A 22,288-nucleotide genomic window follows, 5' to 3' on the forward strand; every position below is an offset into this window, starting at 1 on the left:
AAAATCTCAAGCTCAGCTTTGATTTTTCTTTTTACATCTAATTAGAGACCAATCCTTCATTCAGTCTCCCTTCATGATGTCTTTTATTCCTTCTGCTCACATCTTTTGTAGAGAAATCCAGGACAGAGTATAAAGAGAAAACCAATACTTAACATGTCATTGAAATACTCAACGTGGCAAGCTACTGCATTTGTATTTCTTAATTATCACTTCGCAGTTCAGAAATTTTGCATAGCTTGTTGTCATTTTTCTGGGCATTCAAGATCCTCTACAGAATGATCACAATTTTAATTTTAAACTTTTTAATTCCTCATCATTTATAGGATAGGATAGGATACTTGTATCTCTAACCAGAAGATTTGACTTATTGTTGCTGATGCAAAATCCTGTGTTCTGTCTTTTCAGAATGGAATGGCCCCACTTCCATCTTCTTCATTTCTACTTACCCATCCAAAGGATGTCCATTCTTTTATCAGATTCATGGAGAATTTTCGAAAGATTCCAGCACAGAATAATCCTTACTTTCTCTGAATTTGTCTCTCTTGTCCCTTTTTATTTTCTCTTAATTTGCATTATATATAGGTTGTATATGTTATTCTAAAGGTAAAATGAGGAATACAGTAAAAATTCTCCTTCCCTATCCCCAACCAAGTTATCCTGCCCAGAGGCAACCACTATTAACGGTTTCTTGTGTGTCTTTCCAGAGATCATGTATGCATATTTAAACCAATATTCATGCTAAATACTTTTTTTTCCTCAGGTGGCCATATGCTACATGCATGTTATACTTTACTTTTTGGTATGGAATTATTTATTCTGGATATTCTTAGCAGTTCATAAAGGGCTTCACCTTTTTGAAGGATTGAATAATATTACATTGATGGGTATAACATGACTTACTTACCTCATCCTCTAAAGATAAACTTTAGGGTTGTATTATGGCTTAATGCTTGCAGCATTGTTAAATTTTGCCTTTTTCTTTTCCCCACCCAGAGGGCAGGAATTGTGTTCTCCAGCAAAATTCTGTAACATGGTAGGTGTTCAAGAGAATTGATAAGTAAACATTAATCACTGCTTTCATAGCCAGGTACAGTATATACAATGAGAATGTGTCACACTTATATCGTAAAATTTTAGTATGTCATTCATATATCTGGTAAATTTTCAGAAGTACTTGGATAACTTAAAGATTGCTTACATTTACTTTTATGGTAATTGGACCATGTAATTCTTAGCAATGTATTTCTTAAGCTTTTATAGAAAAGCCAGAATTTAGATAAGGTTATATTGAAAACTTAAGGTCCAATTAAACTATACTGTACATTGCATAATGCTTATAAATATAAATGATCCTTGAATTAAAATTGTTTATAGCCCAGGCTTGGTGGTTCATGCCTATAATCCCAGCACTTTGGGAGGCTGAGGTAGGAGGATCACTTAAAAGCAGGGAGTTCAAGACCAGCCTGGGCCACAAAGTAAGACCCCTGCCTCTACAAAAAAATAATAAAATAAAACAAATCAGCCAGACATGGTGGTGTGTGCCTGCAGCAGTCCCAGCTACTCAGGAGACTGAGGTGGGAGGATCACTTGAGCACAGGCATTCAAAGCTGCAGTGAGCTGTGATCTCACCACTGCACTCCGGCCTGGGTGACAGGATGAGACCCTGTCTTTAAAAAATAATAATAAACTTTAAAATAGTAAAAGCATGGTTTATATAGCCAGATGCAGATATTCAGGAAATTCAGCAAAACATATGAATTTATGAGTGAATCATACTTATTTCACTGCTTGCTTGTTTTAAATTTAAAATCAAAGATGGTCGTTATCACTATAAACATTTGTATCTATTTTAACAATTTAGTTTTGAATGTGAAAATGTAAAATGTCACTATTTTTAGTGATTGCAAATGATAGCATGTTGAGGAAAACATAACTTGGAAGAAAAATATGTATGACCAAATTGGTTCTAAGTATGTGAATTTTAGACACACTTTTATTTAATTTTTATTGTTCAGGATACAAAATAAACCACAAGGGTGCGCTGTTTGACAGAAGTACAGCATTCTAATTTTTCCAGTTTTTTCCTCCAAAGCACCTTTTAATAAAGCAGAAAGAAAATACTGGAAATAGTTACATTGCATGAGAAATAGAAAATGCTTCTTCATGTGGGTAAATAAAGCTAGAGAGATAAATGTCAGTAACACATGACAAAGGGATTTGTAATTAGCAATTTTATTCATTTTGAGTTTTTAATGCATTTTATTGTTCTTTTAAGAGCCACAGAAACTATGTTTGCCTTAGTCAAGGTTTACTGATGTCAGTAAATCTGTAGCTTAGGAAAAATTTTGTCAACCATGTTTATTTTATACTTTTTGGCTGTCTATATTTAATAATTTGCCTCATTCTTCTAAGATATTTCTCAATATTAGCAAATTGAAGTATATGGATGGTGAGTATTTTAGAGCTCATACTGAAAATGCTCACATAAAAGACTGTTGATTTGCTGAGCTAATTTTGACAAACTAATTGTGCCATTTCCAAAGACTATTCAAAGTTAGCAGAGATAGCAAAGATCCAAGTTAGCAAATGATTTAACCCAACCTTTCTTAGAATATTTCTGCATCTAAAATTATTTTTTCCATCTAAAGAATACATTTTGAAGAACACATATTTTACTATTATTGCTGCGGCATCCTTTCATATCCCTAAATTTCTCTGTACCCTCTTTCACATTCTTTCAAGTCTCATGTCATTTTTCCTATAAAGGTGAATATACCATCCTCTATGAAAATGTTCATTTGAAAAGAAAACTTTCCCATTAGAAATTTTCTGGCAGTATTTCTTGGTAGTTTTTGAGCATTTTTTAAATATGATTTTTCCTGATGATTTGAAATGCCATTTGTGTAACAAGACATGTAATAGATAATGCTTTATTTATATGACCCATATAACATATATTCTTATAAAAAATGTACATAGTCATTTACAATAAGATTGTCATTTGTGAAATGGGAAGTCAGAAATTCGATTACATTGACTTAAATTGAAAGTGACTTAGAATTCTCAGATAAATCTAAGTTCAGAAATCTAGTTTCTGCACCGTATCTGCTGACCAAGAGTTTATGAAGAGAACATTTAATAAAATCAATGGCCAAAGGATGTTCTGGTCTTATTGACAAATTAGCCTCATAAACTGATTTTACATTTGAATAAGTGGAAGAAGAGTCAGGAAAAAGCATTGGGTAATCTTGACCCATAGAATTCACAGAACCTTTTGGAGAATTTTTCATTTGGCACATTTGGTGTGACTGCCGCTTGGAATGATGAATATACAACAGCAATCCATTTTTCCCCTGGCTATGGGCATGGCACATCATTTTGTTTGGGACATTACATTGTGGCTGGAAACACTGTAAGAAGTGATCTTCATTGGGCATTTTATTTTGTCTCGTTTTGCATCCTGCTTCAGACAAACACTCAACTATTGAGAAATGGAGACTCTTTGCCATCTAGTATTATGCAAGTGAAATTTAATACCTAGAGTGTTAGTTTTAAAATAACTGACTTAACTTTTTAAATGTTTTACATTAGTCATCTTTTACCCAATTTTATATTCTAATGTATATCATGGTTTATAAGCAGATAAGATGACATATTGTCATATACTTATGAAAGGTACAGGTACATATTTTGCTATTTTACTTAATTTTAATCTTAGTGATTTTACATAGAGTATGTAAGGTTGTACACTCTGTTTTAACGAGTAAGTATTTGCAATTTTTAAGAAACATACCCCTTTTTAGATTTTTACACAGGTTGTCACATTTTATTTTCTCCTCCATTTTCCTCTTATATTTATTATATAGAAAGTGGACCACACGCATAATTCTACAATTGCCTAGGAACAGTGGTTACCATGGCATTTGCAGTTTGCTGTACAGAATACAGCTGTCTGTACTTCCAAAAATATGATTGGTTTCGTTCAGTAGAGAAATGTACCAACACAGTATAATATTTAATCTGCTCCCCTTTTTAAGGCTTTCCTAGATATAATACATACTTTGCCAGTGTAGTTTTCATCACCTTTCCAAAGGGTCATAATCACAATAACAAAAGCAATGGTGAATGCTTATATAATGCTTACTAATGTTTCAGACAAGGCTCTAAGAACATTACTTATTTAATCCTTATGACAACCCTCTGGGCCATTCCATTTTAGGTTTCTGACAGTTCTACCTCTGGTCTAAAAGTAAAGAACTATGAATTATGAGGAATCAATTAGCTGTTAAACTTTAAGGAAAAATATATTATTCAAAGAGCAGTAGGTCATTTGTGGAATTAATGTGGATTTCTCATTCTTATCTGTTAGTATATAAAAAGTCGTACCTCTCTGAAATAACAGGCTGAGTTAATAAAATACTATTGAAAATAATTAGTGTTAGGAGGCTTACTTTACCAGTATGAAGTTTACTTAGTCTCTGTACCTCCGTGATGTTGGCGACCTCATGAGGAGATTTGCCTTTCTCTAGTAACCAGCATGTGTTAACAGAGGCCAGGGCAGATAGAAGCAGGCCTCTTTCCTGGAACCACAGTGATAACCTTATGGTGTCACTGGGATAAGCCTGCTCCCAACCTTAATTCCCTTTCTGGATGAACTGAGTTGGCCCCAGTTTGTTTGATTGACTGTAGCTTCACTGTGGTATAGGTACTAAACTCAGTTAACTTCTAGATTATTCACGTTCTCCTACGCTGTGGCTAGGAGGGTCTGTGATCACTGTGATCACAGAGAATCATGGTTACCACCATTCCCTGTCTTTTAAACTTGATCCTGAGCTCTGCTTTCTGGTGGTTCATCCTGTTTTTTTTTTCATCCAGGATGTACCATTGAGCTAGACCCTCATCACTGGGCTTTTACTAAATGCTATATGCAAAGGATTATCACGAATAAGACTTAGTTTATATACTTTATCAAAGTATCATGGGGTTGATGAAAGCACAGATTGCCTCAGGAAGACAAATGGAAAAAACTTACAGGGGGATAACATGGGAATTTTTAGTGTGTGTGTGTTTTCTTTCTGTTGTGCCTAGAGAAGGGCTGGAAAGAAGAAGTCCTGACCTGGCTCGAGAGAGAGAATCTTGAATTCTACTAATAGGTCTATTATCTTTTTCTTTGCTGTTGTAATTTTTTTTCCTTCACCTTCGCTGAACTTCTCTATGACTTAGTTTTCTCCTCTGTAGAATAAGGTTGTGTAATTAAATTTCCCAAAGTCTCTTCCAACTCTAGTATTACAAAATTATGCTATTTTGCTATTTTTTTAAAATTGGCCTCTAACAGATGAATGTGCTTGTTTTGGTTTGATCGACATTAACGAGATCATGGTGTCTAATCCTGGCATTACTCCTCTGAGGATTTCGGAAACTTAAAGTACAATAACAAAATAAAACATTGACTGACATCTTTCTTCCCAAACTCCTGACTGTAACACAAAAGTTAACACAATTGCATAAGTATTGCATTACTAAAAAGAAGTAGAAGACTTGATGATTGATGAAGACATGCTTAGGTTAAGGAGTTTGTTAACCATGGGATACAAATGTTACCATTGACTAATGATGAGTTTTAAAGTAGATGACTTTAAGAGAAATCTAGTGGCAAGCTTGGCCACTCAGAATCCCCTAAATGGGTTTAATTTTAGTAACCAAAAAGTGACAAGTTGCTGTTGGTGGTGGTATTTAGATCACATATAAGTGAACCTAGCTGTAACCTCATTGCTTCCTCTCATAGTATTTATTTCAACAGATTGGTAGGAGCAGCATTAAAATTGTCCACATAGTGATAGCTGGCCTAGTGTAGATGTAAGAGCTCCAGACCCTGGTACTGCTGTCCTGTTTCTCCTCTCGTTATTACAGTTGTCTGAGATCTGACATACCACCTCTATTCTTTATACCCCTTCACTTTGATGTTATATGACTTTTCTTAATCTACAAAACCTAGGCAGGCTAAGATTTCCTATGCCATCAGTGAAGAATCTTAAAACAGGTTTATATAGAGAATAAAAAACTAGAATGTATAAACTCTAGATTTTCAGGAGTGGGGAGGAAGTGCCATCCAAAGAGGGTGTAGAACAGGGAGATACAGGATATCAGAAATAAACACCCCCCACCCCACCAAAAGATAACCTTTTATTTTTACAAATCACAATAATATAACGAAGAAACTGGCATGTATGCTTTCACACAATGCAAGCCAAAATTTGCATGCACGTGTGTGTGTGTATCTATGTTTATTATGTATATACAGGTGTAAAATGACACACATATAATAATGGACACCAAAACTTCTATGAGGCAACTTTTATTTGGGATTTACTGATTTTTTTTTTCCTCATCATTATATACATTATTCGTGTCTTGTGAGATTGAGCTAGTTTTATCACATCAACCAAAAAATTGATTTGATTGTGATAAAAACAGCTTATTTTGCAAATTCAATACATGACCTCGTACTTCTAAATTACATTTATTATAGTGTAACAATAATATGTATAATAATGACATTTAAAATTGGCTTGCTTGTCTAAGTTGTAAAATTGTTTTTGCATTCTTCCGTGAAGAGTTAAGAGTCAAAACTTGACCTTCAGATATATGAAAAGTTCAGTTATTGGACACAATAGCAAATATCATAAATTAATGTCAATTTATAAGATATTTTATACTATTTAATAGCGTTTATTGGGAATGTCCAGGTTGGAGAAGAATAATATGAGTCTGTCCCTTGAAAAAGAAAACATGAATTTTCAGACAATTTCAAGGGATTGTTTACATTCTCTCCACTAACCCCATCCTTTTCCACCTGTGAAAATCATATTATAAACAGAACCAACAGATTCTATTAGAAACATTTAACTACATTATTGAAGTTGGGCTTCTATGTTTCTATCCCCTAATTGAGTGTTTTTATTTTCCGTGTGTATTCTTTCATTTAACTCTTTTTTTGGGGGGGAGGGGGGTCTCAGTTCACTCTTTCCTTGTTTGTTAAATATCAACTTTTCCTAGTGGCTGAGGTTCATTTTCCCTTTCCTCGAGGCTAGGGTAGACTATCTAGGAACTTATTGCATCTTTAGGCTGGCTGGCTTAGTGCTACCCATCTGAATCCCCAGATTACTACCCAAGTCTTCCTTTTGCCCCTTCCTGCCCTAACAGCAAGTACCAGACCAGTCCCTTCCCCAGCAAATGCCAGGGGCTTCATGTGAAGAGGAACTGGCCACAAGGCTGTGAGGGGAGGAGGAGAAACTGTTTCTGCAGGAAGGACAGCAGTGCCTCCAGGCTCTTGGGCATCTTCACATGTTTCTAGAGAAAGGACAAACTCAACTCTCAAGCCTCTAGTAGACAGAAGGCAGGAGGCAGGGAGTATGGCCTGGGCTTCAGACACTGCTGTTCTGGATGGATCCACAGATGATGAAAGCAGGGTTCCTGGCACCCAGAGTCACGCAGGGCCACAACCAAGCCTTTTCACTAGAAGGGCAGGCAGTGCCCATTCATCTTATCAGAGGTAACCTCAGCTGTGGACCCGAATGGAGTGAACAAAGGGCGTCCAGGCCTCCGCTCTGCTCTGTAGATGGCAGTGTCCAGGCTCCTAATTCCCAGGAAGCAGGGAAGCTAAAGAAAACCTGGAAAGACACTCTGGAGCAGCAGGACGGTCACAACAGTAAGCCTGACACACAGCAGGAGCAGGAGCCTCACAGGAACACTCTGCAATGAAGGCAACAGATGCAGCTGGCAATGACTGTCCATAGCCACAGAGAACAGGGCGGTTTCATGGGACCCAAGGAGCTCTGGACCACGACCCTTCTCAGGTAGAAAGGCCACATCTGTCACCACAATGCCATGGGCCTCCCTCATGTAGTAGAGGCACTGGAGAGAGAAAGCTATGTAGATGGCAACAGAGCCAGTGACCGTGCCCAGGCCCAGGAAGGTGCCAGACTCACTGACATTGAGGCAGGAGATGACTTCATGGCCATAGGACTTGGTCCGAAGGGGCAAGAAGTTGGAGCCATCCCAGGCTGTGAGGTAGCAGGGAGCGGGCTGGCGCAGGCTCTTGTGGGGAATTTGCACTGTGAAGAGTCACAGCCCAGCAGGCTGGTCTGGAACCTGCCCAAACCTGCAGGCCTGATAATGGTAAGGTGTGCTGGAAAAGGTGGGTCCATTCTCTTGCCAGTGCAGCTGTGTCACCAGCTGATCCTTCTGCCACACAGAGGCCTTAAGGTCCTGTCCCATGGTTACCAACTTGACATCAGGCCCTAAAGCCAGGTCTTCAATCTCCCTTTCATGGGCTTTGAACTCCAGAACCTTCTCCAGCCCTGGTACCTTCTGGACACAAACGTAGCCATTTGTCCCTCCAGTGGCAAGCAGGGTGTTATCGTGGTTGAAGCACACAACTTTCTGCAGTGGATCAGAGCTGAAGTCTGTCTGCACTGCCTGCAAATTCTCTACCCTGAGTTCCAGCCCCTCGTGCTGGGTTTCCGCCCCACATTTCTTCTCTGCTGGGGCTGCTCTCTTCCTTTGTCGAGGCCCCTGCTCCTTGGAACCTGCCTTCTTTGCCTTGTTGCCCTTCTGTTGATGGACCTGGAAGCGCAGGAGCTGACAGTGGGCATACTGCCCTGCAGCAAGGATGTCACCAGCCAGTGCCAAGTTCATGGTGACCCGTGTCATGGGAGTGGAGCAAGGAGGCACTCAAGCGCCCATTAATCTGTTCTAGCTGCAGAAAGTGCATGTCATTCTTTATGCCTGCCTTGGCGGCGCCTCCTCCACCCACAGCGATGAGCAGCCCAGTGCTGGGGTCGACCTGAAGTGCGTAGGACGACCTGAAGTGCGTAGGACGCCAATGGAGCCCGGTACAGTTCTGGCGCCCGGCGTGGGGACATCTGGCGCGGCGCGCGTTCACTGCCCGCACCACGGCACCCAGGACGTGCTGGGCCTTTGACTACTGTCTCGGCCACTGGTGAACTCGGCCCCGTCGCCGCGTGGAGCACTCCCTTTTCATTTAACTCTTTAATCCAGGATACTTCGACTTCAGTGACCCACATTTTATAATTCAACTATGATTAATAAGTGATCTAATGACTAGTACAGAGCAGGTATTCAGTAAATCTCTTGAATGCCATTTTATTCTATTTTCTTCAGCTAAATGTAGTTCAATTTTGAATCAGAATTCTGATCTGGGTGTGAATTCTGGGGGATTAACAATCTGGCATGGTTTTCAACCTGACCTTACCACTTTCATTAGTAGATTCTGTTTCTCCTTGTGGTATTTTCCTTTTTACAGACCATAAAATTTGGTGATGTGCATTCCTGTTAGAAGTGCAGTTTTCATTAATGGCAAGCAGACTTATCAGTGACTCTAACTAAAGTAAATAATTGAACATCGCTAATGATTAACCAAAGCAGTTTCCCCTAGTAAGTAGAAACCTGTGTGTTTTCTCATTTTGTAAAGCCTTTAGACTTAATAAATTTTAATGTCTACCACTTTTTAAAATGTGGTCATAATTTGAACAAAGAAAAGGTTTGTTGGTAGTAAAAGCTGAAGACAGTTATAAATAGTTCTTTAATTTTTCACATTGAATTTGCTTATGAGACATTTCAAATGTATGTACTGTAATACACATCCATGAATTCACTGATTCGACAAAGTGGTGTTAAATATTTAACTTTTATTAAAGTCCTTTAAAGTATGTTGAAGAGACCTGAGTTGACTTAAAGGTGGAGATTTTTAGACCCACAGTGAATGTTTATACAGTAGACTAAGCATCGGTTCCTGAACGCTGGGCACTGTTGAGCTTTAAGGTTAATTATTACTGAGACTGATTCCAATAGGACTCTTACCAACGCAGTCACCAGAGAGTACAATCTTAAAGTAAATACCTCTTTTTACCTATACTTTTTACTCCAACATCTGCATAATTATAATTCTTACATTATTTGCAGAACATTTTCATGTACTTTAAAATAGACAAATTAGATGTAATAATATCAGCTGATGGTTAATGAAGCATGTATTGTATGCTAGGCACTGTGCTATGTGTTTTACATATAACATTTCATTTAAGCATCCCAGCCCCTTTTGACATAGGTGCTGTTACTTTTCCTTTTCGTGAATGAGGAGACTGAAAGTCACAGAGACAATAAATGGCAAGCTTTCTGGTTCAATCGCTTGTATTGACTCCAAAACCCATTTCTTTGGGAATCATTGTAATGGGCTGCCTTCTACCTTGCAAACTCTCTGTAAGCCTCTCTCCAACTGGACAAATTCACATTCAGAAATAGTGGGTAGTTTAGGTCTGATGAATGCAAGAGCAGAGCTATTGGGAGACTATTTGGAGCATACTCCTGAAGTGCACAGAAGAAAATACAGCTTAAGAATGCTGCTGCTGGCCAGGCACAGTGGCTCACGCCTGTAATCTCAACACTTTGGGAGGACAAGGCGGGTGGATCACAAGGTCAGGAGTTCAAGATCAGCCTGGCCAAGATGGTGAAACCACATCTCTACTAAAAATACAAAAAATTAGCCAGGCATGGTGGTGGGTGCCTGTAATCCCAGCTACTCGGGAGGCTGAGGCAGAGAACTGCTTGAACCTGGGAGGCAGAGGTTGCAGTGAGCTGAGATCGCACCACTGCACTCCAGCCTGGGCGACAGAGCAAAACTCTGTCTCAAAAAAAAAAAAAAAAAAAAAAAGAATGCTGCTGCTTAGTTATCAGTGGTCTTCCCACCCTTTTAATTTAATTTACTTTTTTAGCATTCTAAACTCATGATGTATATTACTTAAATGCTGTGGCAGTTTAGTAAGGCTGCTTTTAGCATTAGTCATTCCTAGGTTTGGAGCCTCTCCAGTCTTGCATGTTAGATATGTATATTCTCTGTAAATCCCAGTGTATACATGTGTTTTCCTGGCTACAATCTATTTAGAAATATCAGAGTCTTCTAACTTAAATGTCCCTTCTTTTCCTGCAGGCTTTCACCCCACCTCCCCAAGAGAAGGTTTTTTAGTAGGTATAGAACATCTCTTTCTCAAATCCCAGTTATTCTTCTGTTTTGTGTTAAGAGTGATGTTTTAGTTAACACACAATAACTCCACATTTGATTTTTATTATCTTAACTTTCCTTGGCAATTTCTTAAGTAATTGAAATTATTTTCCAAGAGTCTTAAAAAAACCTCTTGCTTCTGTATCTTATAAGACAACAAAAATATATATGTTAAGCTATTTCCTTGAATGCTAATATGAATATTATATTTCAAAAGAAAATTTACATTTCTGTCCATTAATCTGTTGCTTATTATCTAAACTCACTATTCTTATTTCTTCAAAACTCTTGCCTTTGCACAACTTATACCAATTGTTAAATTTACATTTTGTCCTCAACTTTAGTAAGTTTTAAGCATTATTAACAGCATAAGTTCCAGTTATGACAGGCCACATAATTGTACTTCATATCAATTAGTGAAATCATGTTCACTTTCCTCTAATGTCTATTTTTATTTATTTATTTGTTTATTTATTTTGAGATGGAGTTTCACTCTTGTTGCCTAGGCTGGAGTGCAGTGGCGTGATCTTGGCTCACTGCAGCTCCACTTCCCAGGTTAAAGCGATTCTTCTGCCTCAGCCTCCCAAGTAGCTGGGATTACAGGCACACACCACTCTACCCAGCTAATTTCTGTGTTTTTAGTAGAGTCGGGGTTTCATCATGTTAGTCAGGCTGGTCTTGAATCCCTGTCCTCAGATATTCTACCGGCCTTGGCTTCCCAAAGTGCTGGGATTACAGGTATGAGCCACCGCACCAAGCCAATGTCTTTTTTCTTAGACGCTTTAATTCAAATTGCAGCTTTAGTAATGCATGTCCATTTACCATCATGATACCCATGCATAACATGGTAAGGGTGGTGAATGTCGCAGAATAGGGTTGTAAAATAAATGCTTCCCCTGATGTCCATGACTTTGTCTTTTCAATATGCACTTCCCCCAATTATCTTCATAAATGCTGTTGAAAAAAATTTAGCATTTATAAAACTGAAATATGTCTGTTTTGACAAATTTTAAATTCTTTATCCCTAAAAATATAAATACTCTGTTTTACAAAAAGCTACCTTATTTTAAGACCTCTAGGCTGAATAATGAAATATATGAGTCTGTGGTTATTCTGTCTTTGAGTTATGAATAGGTTCATAAAAATTTGTGAGTCTGTATATATTCCTCCCTTTTATAATTCTATACTGTCTGCTTTATTATAACCAAAATATAAGAGCTCTAACTCCCAAATAGATACTCTCATTGAGAAATTCATGTCATGGCTGCTTTTATCATGGAAAAGACCAGTAAGTGACAATGATAAGGAATGTGACCTAACGATGAACACATTTTTATTATACACCTCATGAAAGCAATCAGTTGAAACACGGGAAACAGGAAGGAAACTAGGGAACTAGGGAGGAAAATCAGATGCTGCTGTTGCTTCATGCATTAAGCTGCCACTTATTGATCACCTATTGCATTCTTACTGGTAAACTAGATCTGCCATAGGAGTGGAACTTGGCTTTAATAGGGCTGTACAGAAGTAACTCCAAGAAATAAAATCACATCTTCTACTGCTTTTGATTTGTAGGTAATTATTTTTTTAAAGTGAAGGGCCATGTTCTTTTGGGAGAACTTTTGGCCTTTTTTTCTGATGTTTCCTAAATTTGTTACTCTTATAAGATATCAGGGGAAGGTTTTAGAACACAAAGACATTATCAGTAGAAAGATTTCTATTTAACCTTTATATTCTATTCAAAGAAATATTTAAATACTGCCAATTCCTTGCTGCATTTCTTTCTTACCTTTTTGTTGCAGCGGGCCCTTGTTTTGAATTATTTCAAACATCGATTGAGAATCCACCCCCATGCCTACCCTAGTCAGGATGATCATAATATTTAGTCAGAATTGACTTTAGTGACTCTGAAACAAAAGCTGAGTTTGGGTGGCAGGATTTAACTCTTTTCTTGCTGGATTGTAGAGAAATCTGAAGAATTTTGGAGGAGGAATCAGAGTAATGGGATGGGGTTGGAGGCAGCTATTTACCAACTAGTAGGAAAGAAGGTTAACATTTCAACTATTGATAAGACCTCCCTGGTGCCACCTTGTCCCACTCCCCTGTTATGAGGCACAGTTAGTGGGTTTGTGAGAGGTTTGTTCAATGAAGCTCCTGCCACTGTAGACCTAACAGTTTCTCTCCCTGTTGAAGTAACCGGCCTTCCTCTTTAGTACCTAACACAGTTGGCAAAGAGCACAGCTAACTCAAACCCTTTTCTTTGGGAGCAGGCTTCCCTTTCTCTCTGGCAGATATATTTAAAAATTATAAAATAGTAAATTTGCCAAATTTTTCTTGGTGTGTAGCAAGGCATAAAGACTGAAAAATATCTTATGAATTAGTTCACTTCCGTTAGACGTACCTATGTTGTCTTGTAAGACTAGACTGCCCCAGGCTTTACACATGCTCCTGGTCTGAGTAGTCAAAGTCTTTTATTTACAAATGAAGATGGCAGCATATCATTCATTTTTTATTCATTCAAGGAGTATTTACTTAGAAACCTCTGTGAGCCAGACATGGTTCTGGACAAACAGCAGTGAGCAAAATAGGGGAAAAAAATCCCTGCATCTGTGGTCAACCCTAGTGGGAGCAGACAATGTATAAGGCAAATAAATCAACTGTATAGTATGTTAGAGAGCAATCAAATGCTGATCATAGAAATAAATCTAGGAAGCAGGGATAAGAAATATTGGGAGTCAGGAGTTCGTTGAAGAGATGACATTTGACCGGGTATGGTAGCTCATGCCTGTAATCCCATCACTTTGGGAGGCCAAGGCAGGCAGATTACTTGAGGTCAGGACTTTGAGACCAGCCTGACCAACATGGTGAAACCCTGTCTGTACTAAAAATACAAAAATTAGCCGGACGTCATATTGCATGCTTGTAATCCCAGCTACTCAGTAGCCTGATGCATGAGAATCACTTGAACCTGGGAGATGGAGGCTGCAGTGAGCCGAGATCATGCCACTGCAGTCTAGCCTGGGTGACAGAGTGAGACTGTCTCAAAAAAAAAAAAAAAAAAAAAAAAAAAAAAGACATTTGAGAAATGGCCTGAAGAAAATGAAGGGACACCGAGTTATCAGAAGAAAAAGCATTCCAGGGACAGGGAGCAGTAAAGGATGACCACCCTGTGATGGAGGAACTCTGCCAGCACATTTGAAGAGCAACAAAGAGGCCAGTGTGGCTGGAGTGGAGTGAGCCACTCCATTACCAAAGGAGGAGGCCAGAGAGAGTTAGATGCCAGGTTGTTAATGGACTTATAAAGGGAACTATTAGTGGGTTTTAACCAGTTACCTAATCTGGCTTACATTTTAATAGGATCCTTTTTTATGATCTTATTTAAAGATAGCAGATTCTTTTTGCTGCTATGTTGAAGGACTATAGGGAAACAATGTGGAGATGGAGTCTAATTAGGTATTTTCTAATGATGATTCAGACTGTGTAGTAGCAGTTAAGCTGGATGCTGGATATCTTCTAAGGGAAGGGAAAAAAGGGTTGACTCAGTGTGAGATGTGACAGAAGATGAGGGCGAATGGAAGGATAACTTGTTCTTTACTAAGACAGGGAAGGCTGTGAGACTAGGATGCGGCAGAGGGATAAAGAGGAATTATCATGATCTCAGTTTTAGACATGCTAAATTAAAGAGGCTTCAGACATTAAGGGGAGATCAGAACAGAGGTCCAAGATAGAGACATGGATTTGGAATTCATCGGCATACAAATTATACTTAAAGAGAATAGATGAGATCCTCTGGAGAGGGAGCAGAGATACTAAATGGAATGTGTTCACAGACCACGCCCTAGGTCACACCAGTGTTGATCAGGAGATGGAAAGAAGCAGACACAGAAAACTGAGTAGCCAGAGAGTACGGATCTATGGAGAGTAAGAAATGTGGTCTCCTGGAAGAAAAATAATGTATTTTAGGAGGGTGGTCAGCTTTGTTTAATGTTGCTAATAGGTTGCATAAGTGAGTTCTGAGAAGTGGCCATGGATTTCTTCATAGTCAAAGTCTTTGGTGACTTTGATAGGAATCATTTTAATGGATCAAAGGCTGGGAAAAGTATTGTTGAAAGTGTTCAAGTGGGATAAGAGAAATTGGAGACACAAACTGCAAACAGCTCTTTTATTTATTTTTTCGAGATGGAGTTTCACTCTTGTCACCCAGGCTGGAGTGCAATGGCATGATCTCAACTCACTGCAACCTCCGCCTCTGGGATTCAAGCGATTCTCCTGCCTCAGCCTCCCGAGTAGCTGGGATTACAGGCGCATGCCACCACACCTGGCTAATTTTTTTTTTTATTTTTAGTAGAGACGGGCTTTCACTACATTGGCCAGCTGGTCTCAAAATCTTTACCTCAGGTGGTCTGCCCGCCTCGGCCTTCCAAAGTGCTGGGATTACAGGTGTGAGCCACCTGAACAACTCTTCTAAATAATTATTTATTCATTCATTCATTCATTCATTCATTCATTCATTCATTCATTCATTCTTGGTAAAGGGAAAGAGCAAAGATGACATGGCCATTGGTCAGGAGGCACTGACCCCTGCTGAGGGAGGATGTCTTAGGGTCTGCTGACAGTCATGGGCTAGGAGTGTGAGCGGTAGCTGTTTCTGGTAGGTGACCTTGAAGGACCTTTCCTTGGGTAGACATGCAGATTTTTGCAGTACTCCTCACTGAAACACTGCAGTTGTAAAGAGGTAGATTTAATCAAGCTAGATGCTACTGTACAAATAATGTTCCCTTTTTCATCCCTTCCTTTTAATTTCTCCAGATTTTTCTTTAAAAGTTAGTTTTTAACTCTGTTACTTATGAGTCCTCTACATTACAGTTAGTTGTTTGCATGGCAGTCTCCCATTCTAGCCCAAGTTTCTTGAGAAAGGCCATATTTTATTTTTCTTTACGTATCTATCCCATAGCCCAGCTTCTGCGTGTGACAGATGCTTCATAAATGTTTTTAAGGAATGACTATTATGTTCCATTTGGGTACATTCTGTGTTTGACATAAAGTTCAGTGTCTTCCTAAAGTTTGCTACAGATCTCTAAATGTAGGATTCTATTTGGTCATTTTGTTTTCCAGAGTCCCTGTGAAGCAGGAAGAGTGAGGGCAGACTCACTGCAGCTCACCAGCACATCTGCAGGGAATTCATCTTTGAGAAGGACAAAGCGAAAAGCACCTTCCCCACCCTCCAAAATACCCCTGCATCAAAGTGATGAAAATAGTCACGTGACTGGTAATGTGGTTTTTGTCATTAACATTACATTTGTATTGTGTTTTGTTTAATACGGACAGTAGGAAAGATATGGGTTTGTAAGTTACGCTTTTTTAATAATAATACTTAGGCTTTTAAAATATATCTTGATTAGTCTCACTTAACTGCCTTTTAAAAATCTGAAACATCACCAAATAAAGTATCAAAATTATACAGCTCCATTATCCTGAGGTGAACATGTCGTAATTCGTGAATTTATTCAGAAAGATGCTGCCATTTCAGGATTAGCTGTATGTAGAAAAGGGAGTCTAAGTGGATTTTAGTGTTTTACAGCTAGATAGTAAAATGACTTCTAGCAAGGCTCACTGCTTTCTGAACAATATAAAAATAACTAAGTTAAACTGTTAAGGAATTGTTTTATTTGTGAATATGACTTTGTAAGTTGTGTTGCTTCTTTCCTTTAGCCTTACAGCCAGTAGATGGAGTTCCTCCAGACAGTGCTTCAGAAGCAAACTCTCCTGAGGAGCTATCCAGCCCAGGTATGATGCCCTTATTCCACATGGTGTAATTACTGAAAAAGGACTTCTATGATAATTGAGAAATGAATCCATTTGCGATGCTTTATACATGAAAGAGATACAGATTCTTTGGCCTCATTTCCCAAATTTTGTTATTATGAAATGAATTCTTGCCCCCACCCCTCTGCCCCTCAACTCAATTAGAGTATGAAGCTGGCAGAGATCAAAATTTCAGTTCTGGAATTGTCCTTGAGTAGTTTCTCTATGTAGTCTCCTGCTTTCCCTTATGCAATGTCAGGTTAACATTTATTAACTCCTTCCCAAGTGTCATGACACACCATAATTAGGAATGTACCTTGGTGTGTGCAGAAGAAAACTTACAGGAAAGTGTAAGCACAATTTCTTTATGCAACTGTTCTAGGTATGAACTCAACATACAAGTTACCCTACTCTAATGGTAAACATTTGTTACCATGAAAATGTTTTCTGTTGCAGTATATGGCTCTCCTTGTGCATTCTTCCCAAACAAAATTCCATTACGAGTTGTATAATTTATTCTAATACTTTTCTAGTGTTTTTAATAATATATACTTAGTAGCTTTTATAAGAAGTATGATAACAATGTTTTAATCTTTACAGTTACTATAAGACATCAATGAATGTGATAGACTAGTAATGTCATACCAAAAATAGAATATGATTATACTAGGACTTTATCATGGGGATAATTTTGTAAGTATAAAAAATGCTTAATATAACTCACCTGATTTTTATAATGTATATTCCAAATACAGGAAACATTTAGGAGCAACACTCTTGAATCTTTAATCTTTAAGTGGTATTTAAGAATTTGGAATTTTAACATATATATATAAGAATTCTTCACTCCTCTGTGATTTTAAATCTTACTCTCAGATAACTAGTAATGATTTTTCTCAGCTTTTACTCAGAATAATATAAATGGCCCCATTTTTTTTCCACAAAGGAAATGTATTGAATAATAACAATTACAACTGTTGAGTGAAATTAGAAGTCACTGAAGCATTATAAAAAGGAGTGCTTGCTATTCAAACTTTGCTTCATATTTGTTTTTCTTCATTTTTCCCCCTTTTACCTCTTGTTTAATGCATCGATAATTGTGAGCTAACAAATCTAATTTCTTCCAAAATGCTTCTTGGTCTCTGCTTGCCTTAACTCTGTTGTCTAAGTGCCATTTCTACAGATTCTACTTCTTTGGCAGAAACCTCCTTTGGCCCTGGGCTCTCCAGTCAGGAGCAGTGCACTGCGCCCAAACTGATGGAGGAAACCTCTGTCTTTGAGTGCCCTGGAACACCTGAGGCAGCCATAACATCATTGACATGTAGGTGGTCAGGCCTTTCCTTGCTGGTGCTTTGTGTCAGGCAGATTAAGATATCATCAATTGTAAATTTGATTAGCTGTTGAAACCTTGTGTGAACATATTTTATAAAGAAAGATAAGTTTCCCCCTTTTCACTTGAAATTTTATCTGGGTTTAGACTTTGTTGTTTTTCCCAACCACACAGATGAATACAACAGAGTGGATTAGTTAAATAAAATCAGTGGTTCTGAAGAATTTTAGCTTCTCTTCTATTTGGCTTATATATACTGAGGGGTCACTTTGAAAACACAGTTGAGGCTGGGCCTGGTGGCTCACACTTACAATCCCAGCTACTCATGAGCCTGAGGTGGGAGGATCGCTTGAGCCCTGAATTTTGAGACGGCAGTGAGCTATGATCATGCCACTGCACTCCAGCCTGGGTGACAAAGCAAGACCTTATAATAAAAATTAAAAAACACATTTGTATCTAAACCATCATGGCCTTTCATTTTTTCTCAATACAGTTTTTTCAAATTATATGAATACATTCTTAACACATAGATAAAATATCATAGACACATTATATTATACATTGGCATCATAATGACTATTTCACGTCATAATAAAGCATCATTTGCCAAAATATGTACATTTGAAAATTCACTTAAACCTCAATTTTTAAATATTTTTTATTGAGTAATCTATTTTTATTAACGATAAAAATACCATTAAAATTTCCCATGTTTATTTCTCAAAGAGCACAAATAGCACACTTTTCTGTCTACATACTTAGAGATAAAATTTTAAAAATATATTTTAAGTACTTTATTGAATTACGTTAAAAATTAAATTTTCTGAATGTACTGATTACTATAATCGGATGCTATACCACCTACCCACCCCGCCCCCATGACACGCCCCCAGCCTTGGGATAAAATTAAATTTCATTCAGATACTATGGTGTACATGGAAATGTTTAATTGTATTTAGCAAAAATCCAGAACCTCACTCTTTGGCTTCCATTTACTTCCACGGCTAATCTTGACAATAAGCATGAACATTAACTGCTCGGGATGCCTTCTTCTCTTTTACCCTGCTGGCTATTGGTTGTTGGTGATAAAATACATTTTTTTTATACAATGAAATATTAACCACAGCTATTGAAAATATTTATGTATACACATATATATTAATATGGATAATATTTAAGGTATTGTAAGTGGAGAAAAAAGCTAGGTGGCTACAGTATGCTTCCATTTATATTAAATAAACTAACAAAGGGGAACATGTGAGTATAGTTATCAGCCTATGTATGTATATTACACTTTCTCAGGACATACAGGAAAAATGGTTAAAGTGAGTTGCCTCTGAGAATCAAACTGGATAGGAATAAAACTTAATTTTCATTGTCTGATACTTGCTCTGTTTGTATTTTTAAAAATTAAGCATCTAGGTCAGTGGCTTTTAACTCAGGTTGCATAGTAGAATCATCTAAATAGTTTTAAAAGTCCCTTGCCCCACCCATCAGAGATTCTGATTTTGTGGAGTAGGGTATAAGCCTCAGTATTTTTATTTTTTTTTTATTTTTTTTATTGTTTTTTTATTTTTTTAAATTTTTTTATTATACTTTAAGTTCTAGGGTACATGTGCATAACGTGCAGGTTTGTTACATATGTATACTTATGCCATGTTGGTGTGCTGCACCCATCAACTCGTCAGCACCCATCAATTCATCATTTATATCATGTATAACTCCCCAATGCAATCCCTCCCTCCTCCCCCCTCCCCCCTCCCCATGATAGGCCCCAGTGCGTGATGTTCCCCTTCCCGAGTCCAAGTGATCTCATTGTTCAGTTCCCACCTATGAGTGAGAACATGCGGTGTTTGGTTTTCTCTTCTTGTGATAGTTTGCTAAGAATGATGGTTTCCAGCTGCATCCATGTCCCTACAAAGGACGCAAACTCATCCTTTTTTATGGCTGCATAGTATTCCATGGTGTATATGTGCCACATTTTCTTAGCCTCAGTATTTTTAAAGGGAGCTCAGGTAATTCTCGAGTATAGTTGGTATTAATAACTATTGAGTCAAATTTTATGAGTGCCCTTGTAGACAATACAAAAATCTCATGTGCTTTTTGTTTTCACTTTTAAAATTATTAATTTGCCTTTAATTTGCACTATTGAGTTGTTGGATGAGTATAAAAAACATTCAATTGAAAGATATTTCTTAAATGAAATATTTAACTTGAAGTTTATGAGATTAAATAACCTCTTGTCTCTACCATGAATGAAACCTAGATTGATAGCAAATTGTTTTGAGAATTATAAGTCTGAGATAATCTGGTTTTATGTTAACGTGACTACTCACCAGGAGAAAGAATTTCACTATTATTTTTGAAGCAGGACTTAAAAGAGTCCAACTAATTATTATTTTTCAAAATTCCTTCCTTGCCAGAATTGCATAGGATGAATGAGGCAAATTAATATTTAGGATTATGTCTGCATTTCTTTGTAGCTGGAATAAGCTCTGATTATAGCCTTGAAGAGATAGATGAAAAAGAAGAACTGAGTGAAGTGCCTAAAGTTGAAGCTGAAAATATTTCTCTGAAGTCACAAGATATTCCTTTTGTATCTACTGATATAATAAATACACTGAAAAATGATCCCGACTCAGCCCTTGGCAATGATAGTGGAGAGTTCTCACAAAACTCCATGGAAGAAAAACAAGAAACTAGAAGCACAGATGGACAGTAAGTAGTCTCTGTGCTGGGGTGTTGGTGGCAGTTTGTTTAATTAATATTAGTGTTCTGAAATATAGATCTGATATTTTAAACATAAATATAGTCAGCCCTTTGGTTTTGACTTTATCCCTTTTACCATTATTATAAGAATGTTTATTAATGAAGTACTTATTTGCATGTAATTATGTTCAAAGAAAATCAAATGTGACAGTTCTAATATCCCTGTGTCAGATAAACCATGAGAAATAGTTAATTTGTGTGATTCAAAACTGAAAGTTTTTCTTTGTGTGTGTATTTTGCCTGTTACCTATGTGACCTAAATGTAATATTTAATTTTCAATTTTTACAAAGTATTCCTGGAGGATTTTCACTGGTATGTGAAAACAATTCTGCATATTAGAGTATGATGTTAAATCATGAGTATTATCTTTGCAGTCAACTTTATGAAACAGAGAATATATTTTCCGCTTGATTCTAGAAATGGACAGCTATAGTCTAGTCCATTTAGGTTTGAAATGCAACAACATGAATAAAGATGAAATCAACCAAGCAAAATAAACCATATATGTCAGAGGTTTATTATAATTTGCATGAGATTGTCTCCTTATTAAACTGTTCTATCACCAAAGGGAAAAAAAGATCAGTGAGGTCAATCTACATTCTGATTTATGTAGTTGACCTTGCCAGATGCAAAACTAAAATGTTTCATTTAATTTCCTTCTTCTTTAAAAGGCAAATAACTGATAATAACCAAATAAAGCCACTGTTTTGGAAAAGTGTCTATTTTACCAAGCTTCTTTCTTTTTAATGGGACCACCATATGAAAGCTAATGTGTCATAGCAGCATTTCTTCTCAGTTATATTTTTTCTCTGCTTTAAATTTCCGAGGTTTGGCAGAAATAAATGATGGTTTTAGTCCACCTGTCTTTGGAAATTATTGCCTATTTTCTCATTGTGCGTGTGTGTGTGTGTGTGTGTGTGTGTGTGTGTGTGTGTGTGTTTCAATAGTATCAACATATAACATACAATGTTATATCTTCCAGAGAACCACACAGTGTAGTATATGATACAAGCAATGAAAAGAAGGTAGTTGACAGTATAAGAAACTTGAAGTTGTTGGGCCCAAACCAAGAGAATGGTGAGTTATATAAATTAATAGCCAGCATTTTCTTTTATTATATGCCAAGGACAATTCTTAACACTTTATATATATTAACTCATTTAATCTCCTGTAACTCACTTAATACCTACCTCATTTACGGATATTATGGGTACTATTATTTTTATTCCCATTTTGTGTGCCACAGAGGTATTAAATAACTCACCTTAGGTCTCACAACTACTATGGTAATGGTGAACCTAGG

The 22,288-nt window shown here is 37.4% G+C and overlaps 1 protein-coding gene and 1 pseudogene across 6 annotated transcripts in view; one reads left to right on the forward strand and one right to left on the reverse strand.

The window, feature by feature from the left end:
* Positions 1 to 22,288, forward strand: part of COBLL1 (cordon-bleu WH2 repeat protein like 1) — a 161,711-nt gene that overhangs the window by 124,705 nt on the left and 14,718 nt on the right. For 4 of the 6 annotated variants that reach the window (XM_010365314.2, XM_030916708.1, XM_030916710.1 and 1 more), the window contains 5 exons: positions 16,196 to 16,349; positions 16,793 to 16,867; positions 18,087 to 18,206; positions 20,699 to 20,933; positions 21,968 to 22,062. In XM_010365314.2, coding sequence (XP_010363616.2) covers positions 16,196 to 16,349; positions 16,793 to 16,867; positions 18,087 to 18,206; positions 20,699 to 20,933; positions 21,968 to 22,062 — 679 coding nt within the window. The remainder of the gene's footprint in view (positions 1 to 16,195; positions 16,350 to 16,792; positions 16,868 to 18,086; positions 18,207 to 20,698; positions 20,934 to 21,967; positions 22,063 to 22,288) is intronic. The other 2 variants (XM_010365316.2, XM_010365317.2) reach the window with 1 other exon arrangement.
* Positions 7,660 to 8,937, reverse strand: LOC104663922 (annotated as a pseudogene).

This window comes from Rhinopithecus roxellana, chromosome 14 (assembly GCF_007565055.1).
Source record: "Rhinopithecus roxellana isolate Shanxi Qingling chromosome 14, ASM756505v1, whole genome shotgun sequence".
NCBI classification, from domain to species: domain Eukaryota; kingdom Metazoa; phylum Chordata; class Mammalia; order Primates; family Cercopithecidae; genus Rhinopithecus; species Rhinopithecus roxellana.